Source organism: Trichomycterus rosablanca, chromosome 16, assembly GCF_030014385.1.
Source record: "Trichomycterus rosablanca isolate fTriRos1 chromosome 16, fTriRos1.hap1, whole genome shotgun sequence".
NCBI classification, from domain to species: domain Eukaryota; kingdom Metazoa; phylum Chordata; class Actinopteri; order Siluriformes; family Trichomycteridae; genus Trichomycterus; species Trichomycterus rosablanca.
In genome coordinates, this window is record NC_086003.1 from 1,269,798 (window position 1) to 1,281,751 (window position 11,954).

At 42.3% G+C, this 11,954-nt stretch overlaps 1 protein-coding gene across 1 annotated transcript in view; it reads left to right on the forward strand.

Moving 5' to 3' along the window:
• ptpn13 (protein tyrosine phosphatase non-receptor type 13) overlaps window positions 1-11,555 on the forward strand; it is a 58,564-nt gene extending 47,009 nt beyond the window's left edge. The window contains exons 32-49 of the mRNA XM_063011991.1: window positions 257-368; window positions 1,030-1,185; window positions 1,922-2,093; window positions 2,771-2,981; window positions 4,190-4,281; window positions 4,372-4,400; window positions 4,507-4,662; window positions 5,040-5,205; window positions 5,985-6,074; window positions 6,375-6,475; window positions 6,747-6,802; window positions 6,892-6,989; window positions 7,724-7,872; window positions 8,425-8,515; window positions 9,310-9,647; window positions 9,747-9,962; window positions 10,394-10,456; window positions 11,037-11,555. Of these exons, the coding sequence (XP_062868061.1) occupies window positions 257-368; window positions 1,030-1,185; window positions 1,922-2,093; window positions 2,771-2,981; window positions 4,190-4,281; window positions 4,372-4,400; window positions 4,507-4,662; window positions 5,040-5,205; window positions 5,985-6,074; window positions 6,375-6,475; window positions 6,747-6,802; window positions 6,892-6,989; window positions 7,724-7,872; window positions 8,425-8,515; window positions 9,310-9,647; window positions 9,747-9,962; window positions 10,394-10,456; window positions 11,037-11,114 (2,374 nt within the window). The 3' untranslated portion in view covers window positions 11,115-11,555. The remainder of the gene's footprint in view (window positions 1-256; window positions 369-1,029; window positions 1,186-1,921; window positions 2,094-2,770; window positions 2,982-4,189; window positions 4,282-4,371; window positions 4,401-4,506; window positions 4,663-5,039; window positions 5,206-5,984; window positions 6,075-6,374; window positions 6,476-6,746; window positions 6,803-6,891; window positions 6,990-7,723; window positions 7,873-8,424; window positions 8,516-9,309; window positions 9,648-9,746; window positions 9,963-10,393; window positions 10,457-11,036) is intronic.
• The last annotated feature ends 399 nt before the right edge of the window (window positions 11,556-11,954 follow it).

The window sequence follows — 11,954 nt, forward strand, 5'->3', positions numbered from 1 at the left end:
TGTGGGTTTCCTCTGGGAGCTCCGGTTTCCTCCCACAGTTCAAAAACGTGCAATCAGGTTAATCGAAGACGCTGAATTACCCTATAGGTGAATGAGTGTGTGTGTGTGGCGCATCATCCAGGGTGTTACTGTGTGCCTTGCGCCCATTGAAAAGCTGATGTAGGCTCTAACACCCACCCCCACCCCCCGCGACCCTGATTGGATAAGCGGTTAAGTGAGCGAGTAAGTGATTGATACCTGTTTCTCTTTCTTCCAGACCTCCTCCATCGTCTCTACCAGAAGGTGGCGTCCTAACGGCCCCCACACTCCCGACTCCCCTCAACCTCACTCTACCACATCGGAGCCAGGACTCGGACGACTACCTGCCTGTAAGATCACGTTTCCTGTCTTCTTACCTTTACGTTACTGTGCAGGACGTGGCTCCGCCCACTGCCTTGCATTACCACGGCCACTAGAGGGCAGACGTCTCTCAGGAGATGACTTACCATTTGATTTAGTTCCTCTTGGTTCATTTTGAGTGCTTGGTTCCAAACTGACTTACACTACTGTGACCGTATACAGTCTAAGGAATTGAGAATTGAGGGCCTTGCTTAAGGGCCCAACAGTGGCAAGCTGGCAGTAGTGGGACTTAAACCAGCGACCTTTTGATTGCTAGTCCAGTACCTTAACTACTACGCTACAGCTGCCCTACAGTTGTTCTCTGTGGTTATGAATTCATACACTATATGGCCAAAAGTATTTGGACAACCGACCATGAGCTTTTAAGACGTCCCATTTCAACATCCCACTTAAGCAGCTCACTTAACCACTGGACTTGTAATCAAAGGGTCGCTGGTTCAAGCCCCATCCCCGCCAGGTTGCCACTCTTGGGCCCCTAAGCTTAGACTGTGTACTGTAACAGTAGAGTACCGTATTAAACCTACAGTGTGACCCCTACGTCAGATCGCCGTTGATCTCCGGTCGTAATCCGGTGTTCTGTGATTGGATGTTTTTGTTAATGATCGGTGGGTCGATTGGTGTGTCTTGCAGGAGGTGGAGTTGCCGGTCTCTTTGATCAAATCTGATAAAGGAAGTTTGGGATTCACGCTGACCAAAGGACCCGATCAGAACTGCTACATCCACGACATCATCCAGGACCCGGCCAAGGGCGACGGCAGACTCCGGCCCGGCGATCGCATGATAATGGTAAACACGGAGAACGAAGGATATGGTGGGGATCCGTTAGGGCCTTCTGTACCCTCAGAGAGGGCATGATATGTCCTAAACATATTAAATAATTCTATAATGATCATATCTTCTCATAATTTGACAATCAACATTTAAGAAATACAAATCTAAGCAAATAAATCCTTCATACTCGCCTATTCAATGTGTGTTGGAATGCGAAGGGCTAAATTAAAAAAGCCTCTTTGTCGCCCCCCTGCTGTTGCTTGTTGGGGATTAATAGAAGCAATTCAATTCAATGAGTGACCCATTTCAAATGACCGTGAAATTGACCAATCGTATCGTCCCTGTAAATGGGTGGGCTTTATTATCGCTTACTTTATGACAAGTTCCGCCCACTGTGCAGGCTCCAATATTATAATATCGGTCTGCAGACTCATGTGGGTGTGACTGTTGTGTGTTTTGTAGTCCACTGTAGGTGTGGTAATGCGCAGATGCTTTTTCTAAGGCTAAACTATTGTTCTAATGTTTGTTTATTCATTTTGAACAAAACGACAGACTGGTATAAACTTGGTCTGATTTTGAAGAACACAAGGAATTGACGGTTAGAGGGCCGAGTTTACTTAGTCACGGTTCACTACCGGTTTTATATGGATACCAGCATTGAGTAAATCATGTTTAAATTCATCCACCATAATGTTTTGGGGTTGATTGATATTTTTACCTTATTAAAAATCACCGTCCTCTTTCTCGGCAGGTGAATAACATCGACGTCTCCGGTATGAGCCACACGGAGGTGGTGAACCTGGTCCGAGCTGCACCACGAGTGGTGGATCTGGTCGTGGGTCGCGTCATAGAACCCCCTAGACCGCCGATCGAGGCCCATCTTCTACCCGACATCACCTTTCAGTGCCCCGACGACTCACTGGGTAACGAAGCTCATCCACGTTTGTTAGTTCTGTTAGATGGGGGAATCTATTTTGAGTGCTAGCCGTATGTCCAAAAGTATTAGGACGCCACTTTAAGTTTTGAATTTGTGCATTTCAGCCACAACAGGTGCTAAAAGGTGGAATAAATCAATGATATGAAGGGAGTTATGGGCGTACAAGTCTGCAGGAACAGTTTAGGGAAGACCCTTTCCTTTTCCAACATGACTCGATTGAACATGCTCTTTTGAATGAATGGGCACAAATTTCCACAGACAAAAAAAGATCACATAGAGATCACTCTATTTTAAAAGCATTATTATGGGATGTCCAACAAGCTCATGGTCAGGTGTCCGAATATTTTTGACCATACAGTGTGTATTAAGGTTTTTGAGGCATGATCAAACTGGCTCAACTATCTCCTGGAAGTCCAGAAAAAGCTAACGGACTGCCCACAGCAGACGCTAGTGTTGCTATTATTCACAGCGAGTCCAACAGTTCAAGGTTAGCCGAGCGTTCGGGGCTGTTTAAACGTTTGTTTTCGTGACGGGCGCACCGAGAGGCGACTGTCAGCGTAAACAAAACACACCTTTTCACACGAAAAAGGGATTAAAGAAATCTGAGCCGACACGCCGGGACACGCAGCCGCTTCAGATTTCAGCGTGTGTGTGTGTGTGCAGGTCTGGTGCTGGATGGAGGCAGGGACAGTGAGTTTGGCGTCCTCTACGTGAAGGACATCGTCCCAGGTTCCGTAGCCGCCGCCGAGGGGACGCTGAAGAAACTGGATCTGATTCACTACATTAACGGAGCTCCGACCAACCAGCTGACGCTCGGCGAGAGTCGGACGCTGCTGCAGCTCGGCCTCCGGGAACTGACGCTCAAAGCTACCAGGTGAGGAGCACGGACACGCCGGGGCGGGTACGGTAACACGCCGGGGCGGGTACGGTAACACGCCGGGGCGGGTACGGTAACACGCCGGCAGGTCTGAGAGCTTCAGTAGGTCTAATTTTACCTGTCCACATAATTAAGCTCTATGCTGAGAGTCACTTCAGTTGAATACCTAGCTAACTAGACATGTGAATCATTAGTTCGTGTGATTCCTTAGTTCATTTGATTCTTTTGTTCAAGTGATTCCTAAGTTTATGTGACTCATTGGTTAATGGGATTTGCTAGTTCGTGTAAATCATTAGTTCATGTGATTCCTTAGTTCATGTGATTTCTTAATTTATGTGAATCATTAGTTCATTTGATTCCTTTTTTCAAGTGATTCCTAAGTTTATGTGGCTCATTGGTTTATGGGATTTGTTAGTTCGTGTGAATCATTAGTTCATGTGATTCCTTAGTTCATTAGAATCATTAGTTCATGTGAATCATTAGTTCATGGGATTGTTCACATGAATCCATAGATAATGTGATTTTTTTTGGTTCATTTGTTTCCTTAGACGTGTGAATCATTAGTTTATGGTATTCATTAGTTCATGTGAAGCGTTGGTTCATGATTCCCTAGTTCATTAGAATCATTAGTTTATGGGATTCATTAGTTCAAGTAATTGATTTGTTTATTTGAATCGTTAGTTCATGTGATTCCTTAGTTCATGTGAATCATTAATTTGTCTGATTCATTAGTTCATGTGATTCTTTAGTTCATGGGATTTCTTAGACATGGAATTCATTAGTTTGTGTGAATCATTAGTTCATGTGATTCTTTAGACATGTGATTCAGTAGTTTATGTGATTCATTAGTTCAAGGGAATTTGGTAGTTCATGTGAATCATTAATTCATGTGATTAGTTCATGTGAATCATTAATTCATGTGATTCCTTAGTTCATGGGATTTGTTAGTTTATGTGATTCGTTGGTTCGTGTGATTCCTTAGACATGTGATTCAGTAGTTTATTTGATTCATTTTACATGTGATTTGTTAGTTCATGTGATTCAATGGTTCATGTGAGTCATTAGTTTGAGTGATTCAGTAATGAATGTGATTTATAAGATGTGTTTATGTTATTTGGGACTCTTTAGTACATGTGACTTTTTTTTAGTTTGGGATTGATTGGTCTGTGGGATTGATTAGTTGATGTGATTGTGTGTTGGTACAGGGATGGGCAGCCCGTGTGTCCGGAACAGGAGAACATCCCGACCATAAACAACAACGTCAGCTCGAAACTCAGAAGCTCCCCCGGTATGAACGGTGAGAAGAGATTCAATACCACAACTCTCCACTGTAGAGGATCTGACGCTCCAGTAAAAATGTTTTAATGGACGTTTTTTTTTCTTTCAGGTTATCTTCCCAATAGTGAGCCTCGTGAGGTAAGCAGCTAACCCCCCTCTGCGTTTCGGTCGAGGAGCTGCTGTAGATCGTTAATGGATCGTGTCTGTAGTTTTAATAATCACTGACCGCTCTCTGTTTGTGCAGGAGCAGATGCTCCAGCTGCAGTTGGAGAAGCCTCCCGAGGGCAGCCTGGGCTTCTCTGTGATCGGAGGGGAACGAGGTATTTTCGTGAAGTCCGTCACTCCTGGAGGCGCGGCACACGCCGACGGTACGCTGCATGTCGGGGACCGTCTGCTCAGAGTGAGTACGAACAAAGTGCTTTTGGAAAATACTTCAAGAAACACACAAAACTGGGTGGTGGTGTATCCAATTCCCTTCTGCCCTGGCACCCCATACCACTTTGTAACTCTGGTCAGATTCAAACTGATCTGATCATGCCAGCGCCTTCACTGGCCAGCAGGAGCCACTGTTGCAGCAGCAAGCAATGATTCCTCATCCGGCCTCTCTCATACACGGCTAATTGCTTCTATTGAGCGCTTGAACAGGCTGCTGGCACCAAGTTTAAGTATGTTTGGGCATTCAAATTTAAATTCATGGGTATTAATATAAAGCCCCCCACCCCCAACTGTATATACCAGCATTTTCCAGCCCTAATGTGTTTGTCTGTATAATTCCAGGTAAACAACGAGTCGATGACCGGGGTATCCCACTCCAAAGCCGTCACCACCATCCGAAAGACCAGGGGGACCGTTCACCTCGTGGTGTCTCGCCCTCCCGATCAGACACCCAGCACCTACCTGGGGTTCCTGCCTCTGAACTTAAGCAACGGCAACACGGGTACAGGTCATTTACATTAGCCATTATGTCATTCCTTTAACATTTTATTAATTAGTTCATGTGATTCCTCTGACATGTGAATCGTTAGTGTATGTGATTCCTCTGACATGTGAATCGTTAGTGTATGTGATTCCTCTGACATGTGAATCGTTAGTGTATGTGATTCCTCGGACATGTGAATCGTTAGTGTATGTGATTCCTCGGACATGTGAATCGTTAGTGTATGTGATTCCTCGGACATGTGAATCGTTAGTGTATGTGATTCCTCGGACATGTGAATCGTTAGTGTATGTGATTCCTCGGACATGTGTATGTGATTCCTCGGACATGTGAATCGTTAGTGTATGTGATTCCTTAGACATTTGATTCAGTAGCTCATGTGATTCCTTGGACATATGAATCATTAGTTCATGATAATTCATTTTAGACATTTAATTCATTAGCTCATGTAATTTCTTAGACATGTGATTCATTAGTGCATGTGATTCATTAGACATGTGATTCATTAGTTTATGTGATTCCTTTTACATTTGGTTCATTAGTTCATGTGAATCATTAGTTCATGTTATTTTTTTAAACATGTGATTCATTAGTCTATTTGATTCCTTAAGCATTGGATTTATTAGTTTATGTGATTATTTGACATTTGAATAATTAGTTTATGGTATTTTTATAAATGGGATTCATTACGTCATGTGATTCATGTGAAGCCTGCATTGTGTGAACCGTGCGAGTGGGTGATGGGAGTTGGTTGTTTGATCTTTATGTGTTCCTGTGTGTTCCAGACGTGAGCGAGGACGGCGGAGTGAAGACCAGGCTGAGCAGTTCACCAGAGACACCGAAATCCCAGAGTCCTCCTGCTCTTCCACCAATCGGTAGGTCACGATTCAGGCCACAGAACACGTTTGGGATGAATTGGAATGCTGGTTATGAGCCAGACATTTTCTTCCAACTTAAATTCCCAAGAAATGCTCAGGAAATTCCCACAGACACACTCCAAAAGACTGTGAATAATAACACATCCTGGCCACACAGAGGAACACGCCATAATAATGCTTAGTGTTTTGGAATGTGACCAGCAAGTTCACACTCAGGTGTCCACATACTTTTGGCCAGACAGTCAGGAATGTGTAATAAAAATGTGTAATTTTATTGTGTGTGTGCATGTGTGTTAGATTACGACCCAGCGTCTCTGGAGAGCGAGAACAGACCCGATGATGAAGAATCTGAAGATACAGACTGTGATGGTTCTTCTCTACCAGAAGATTCACCAGAGGTGCAGCCAGACTTTCACTTCCTTTCATCATCTGGTAGTTCTGGTGCCTCACTGCAGTCCTGAACGTCCGCAAAATTTTAATAATTATATTATTCAAATAAATCAATGGGTTTAAGGATTACTGATTTAGACAATTTAATTTTCTTAGTTGTCGACAACGTAGAATTATTTCCTTTAAATCTCAGACATCGGTGTCACCAGATACTCGTACATCACTCTCCATCGTTGTACGTTCAGTACTGGTGTAAATCAGTCTCTGTGTTTCCCACAGACGTCCAGAGAGGCCGAGTGGAAGGAGGACAACGTGGACACCTCGCCCTCTGACAGGTGAGGACTCAGAAAAGGAAGAACCGATTCTGTTAACGATCTCATTAGCGCCTCGTATCGAACGTCCCTCTTCGCTTCTCGTTCATTAGTTACCTGCGTTCGTCTCCGGGGCGGCCGGACGAGGACGAGATCACGTGGGGCAGCGACGAGCTCCCGGAGAATAACATCGACTCCAGATTCACACAAGGTTGGTATTTTCGCTATCGATGGGTAACTGAAAACGTTACGGGGTGCACCGAAAAAGCTGCTGAATTATGATAAGAGAAGATAAGATGAAATAGCTTTCTGTTGTCCCACAGGGGGGAATTTGCGACTTTACAGCAGCTTTCAAGAATATAGAGATATACAATTTTTTATATATAAATATGTGTTTACTACAAAAAATACATTTAAAGAAGTTAAATGTTTCACTGTCTTTAAAACGTTATTGCACATGGTTCAGGTTCACTGTCCACAGTCAAGTGAGCTTTAGAAATCGAATGTAGAGTTTACATTGGGCTACATATTGTGCATTGCTTTACGTGTGACTGCTTCCTTTCTTCCTTTCTTTCTTTCTTTCTTTCTTTCATTTTAAATTTTAAATTTTAAATTTTTTAAATTTTATTTATTTATATTTTCAGTTTGATTTTATTCATTTTTTAGTTATTCAATTTTATTTTACTTATTTATGTTTTATAAAAATTGTATTGTATTAATTTTTTTCAAATTTATTGTATTTATTTATTTTTTCAATTTTTTTTATTTATTTATTATTTAATATGCATCATGTTTTGTTGCATTGTTTTGAAATTTAAAATAAAAAAAAGAATAAGCCACAGAGCAAACAGGGAAGCTTAAAGCTTGCATAAAGCTCGCTCGACTGTGGAAGCGTCCCCTGTTGTTGTATCAGAGCGCAACTGTAACGGTGCTGTGCTTCCTCAGACGGGCCGATCATCACAGACGAGGAGCTGACGTCCCTGCCGCTGGTGAAGGTGGTACCCGACGGGCAGTACAGCGGCTCGAAGCTCAACTCCGTGGTGAGGATGATGAGAGGACTGCTGGAGCAGAAGGTTCCCCTGCAGGAGTTTGAGGTACCTTCAGTTATGTTCCTGAATCCTTGTGATGTGACGTGCTGTGAGTCTAGCGACGATAAATGACGAGAATTTGTCCTGTCACCTCATATTTATACCCCAGTGAAGTCATGGTTTACCATGCATGGTAACATTTTAGGCCCTCTGACCATTTCAAAAACAAACGGTGTTCAAATAGATTGACTTTGAAGTGTGTCTGTGGGAATTTGTGTCCATTTAGTCAAAGATGACAGAATTTGCACGGCTGGGCACCGATTTCGTTCTCGGATGATGTTCCAGTTCATTCCAAATCTGTTGGATGGAGCACAGTCATGCTGGAACTGCAAAGTTGGAAGCATGTCATTTCTTGCATATAATTAATCTATAAACACATGCATTTAAAAATTAAAAGGGGCGTCCCAATACTTTTGTCCATATAGTATATTAGTATCGGTGTGTTATTGGATTAAAACTGTTGCCTGGTGGGTAAATTTTATTTTTCACACAATATATAAAGAATTTAGATGTAAAACAGCTGATTAAAAAAAAAAAAAAATTTATATTTATTTACAGAATCTGCAGAATTTACAGCCTCTGGACGACTGTCTGATCGGACAGACGCAGGAGAACAAGAAGAAGAATCGATATAAAAACATCGTGCCCTGTACGTGCCCTTTTTTATTCATTTAAATTTTTTATCTAATCGGTGGGTAGCACTGTCGCCTCACAGCAAGAAGATCCTGGGTTCGATTCTCAGGTGGAGCGGCCCGGGTCCTTTCTGTGTGGAGTTTGCATGTTCTCCCCGTGTCCGTGTGGGTTTCCTCCGGGAGCTTCGGTTTCCTCCCACAGTCCAAAGACGTGCAAGTGAGGTGAACTGGAGATACCTGATCATCTCCAATTCCTAGTCCTGATCAGGGTCACGGTGGGTCCGGATTCTGTGGGAAACACTGGGTGCGAGGCGGGAAGACCCTGGACAGGGCGGCAGTCCATCACAGGGCTTCGGCCATCCGCCCCGTCCTTCCTCAGACACAGCCGGTCACGTCTGGGTAGATCGATTGCACTCCTGAGATTCGAACCCACAGTTCAGTGGTGGTGGGCTGGCATGATGGGCCGCTGTGCCACCTGAGCGCCCACCCTTTACTTAAATGAAGAGAACTGGGTGTGTCACCTCATATTTATACCCCGGTGAAACCGGAAAATGGAAACGTACATCACAGTCTTAAAATAGACCTGTATGTGATCTTTTCGAGACTTTGAAGTATGTCTATGGGGATTTGTGCCCGTTCAATCAAACGATGACTAAAAAATGAATTTGTATGACTGGGCCTTGATGTTGGTGGGCACAGGGGCGCAGTCATGTTGGAACAGGGACGGGCCTTCCCTAAACCGTTGCTGCCGAGTTGGAAGCATGCGCTTAGCAACTGTTCTGTCCTTCTTTCATTTGTTATGTCTCATCAGTCGACACGACAAGAGTGACTCTGGGCAAAGACGGCGGTTACATCAACGCCAACTTCATCAAGATGCCCGTCAAGGACGAGAACTTCCTGTACATCGCCTGCCAGGGGCCGCTCCCCACCACGCTGGCGGACTTCTGGCAGATGGTGTGGGAGCAGAAGTCCGACGTGATCGCCATGATGACCCAGGAGGTGGAGGGCGGCAAGGTCAAGTGCCAGCGCTACTGGCCGGACACGCCCCTCTCGCCTCAGATGGTGGGCGAGAGGCTGCAGATCACCCTGGTCAAAGATCAGCACCTGGACAACTTTATCATCCGCCTCTTCGAGATGAAGGACGTCCAGGTCAGGGGCGCGGGGCGTCACATGACCCCACCGCTTTTAAATTCGTGAGGTTTGGTTTGGGATCGTCCAGTCGTGAACGTTCCTCTTCTTTTTCCCTAGACGAATGAAATCCAGAGGGTGACGCACCTGAACTACACGGGCTGGCCCGACCACGGCACGCCCACGCAGCCCGAGCAGCTGCTCACCTTCATCTCCTACATGAGACACATCCACCAATCAGGACCCATCGTCACTCACTGCAGCGCCGGGATTGGCCGATCAGGAACGCTCATCTGCGTGGACGTCGTCCTCGGCCTCATCAGCAAGGACACAGATGTGAGTGTGAAATGGGTGCTAGTCCAAAACTCTCTCTATTTACTGGTGCAGGGAGTTCAACAATGTCTAACCTGATTAGTGGTTATGATTGACTACAGCTGGTGGCTTCTCTGTGCCCATATAAACAGTACATGTAACAGTAGTCTCTCTGCCAAGGTCAGAAAGAAAATGCAAGCTGTTACATAATGATAAAATCACATTTGTCCAGGTCTTCCATCATTCAGATGGTGCTAAACGTGGGTGACACTGTTCACAGTCAAGCAGGCTTCATATCGTTGTTCATAAGGCTGTTCAAACTGAAATATTCAAGTGTGCATGTGTTGTTTACTCACATGTACTAACATGTTTACTATGGTTTGGACTGGTGTGAATATATTTGTAGTTATTTATTTATTTATTATACGTGGTCACATGATTCTTTCTTTCATCAGTTTGATATATCAGATGTGGTCCGAAGTATGAGACTCCAACGACAAGGCATGGTGCAAACTGAGGTAATATAAAAATAAAAATAAAATAAATTTAAATACATCAACTGCTGTAATTATTATTATTATTATCATCATTATTATTATTGTTATTATCATTATTATTATCATTATTATTGTTGTTGTTATTATTATCATTATTGTTATTTATTTTAATGATGATAATAATAACATGGTAATAATAATAATAATAATAATAGAACTAGTGTTATCTTATTATTATTATTATTATTTTGGTTATTATTATTATTAATATCATTATCTTTTTACTAGTATTATTATTACTATTTCTATTTTTATTGTTACCTTTATTATTATTAATGAGAATTATGATGATAACATGATAATAGTAATAATAATTTTTCTACTGTTATCTTGATTATTATTACTCTTATTATTATCATTATTACTAATATTATCTTTTTAGTACCATTATTATTAGCAGTAGTAATACTATTTGATTATCATTGTCTTTATTGTTATTATTCCTATCAATATTATTGTCATTATTACTATTATTATAATAAATATTATTAAATGGTACCTAATAGTAACACTATTGTTCTTTCTGTTCTTCTCGTTTTAGGAACAGTATATTTTCTGCTACCAGGTGATCCTGTACGTGCTCAGATGTCTGCAGGCGGAGGAGAAAATATCAGGATAGGAACGTTGCTGCTTTCAGTCGACACCGTGATGCCAGAAACCAGAGAAACACCAACAAGACCTTATTTTAAAACTCACGGATCTAAACGACGCCTTAAATCTTATAGACTTTTTATATTTTGTACATTCCTGTCTCTTACATTCCCTTCATAAATGAAACCATCGATTTTATAATTGATCTTTCTGCTGCTTTTTTTAATTGATACTTTTAATGATTCCGAGAGCGAATCGATTCCTGTTTTTAATGTGCATTTTAAAGCTGCCTCGACAGAATACGACTACAGTATTTACTTTGTAAATCTTTTATCGGTCACTGAGTACCAGTGCTGATCGCTGAGATGAACGTGTACATATTCAGCACCTGATCACTGTTGATATGTTTTAATGCTGTTACATACTGGATTATTTGCAGTTTGTAAATAAAAGATTATCGTTGCTTTAAGACGTGTCCGGTTTAATGCTGCGTTTGTTTTGCATTTATTTTCTCACTGAAAGTCCAGAGTTTGATATTAAGTCTAGATATTGTTTTCTCAAATTAATGATAATGAAGGCAGCAGTTAGTTAATAAATGAACAACATTTACACAGAGAACAATTAATTAATTAACAGCACTGCAATCATCAGTTCCTGAACACACAAAGATGCACTGAGATGCTAAAATTTACACTTACAAAACAACATACTTTGGACTGGTTCTGTTACTGGTTCCAGACCCATCCACGCCAAGTTGCCAAGTTGTTGGGCTTTTTATTGCTATTTATAAATGTAGACGTGTTCAATTCCCCCTACTGCACCATCAACTTCTGCCTCATGGACAACATTTCTCATGTCTAAGAAGGAC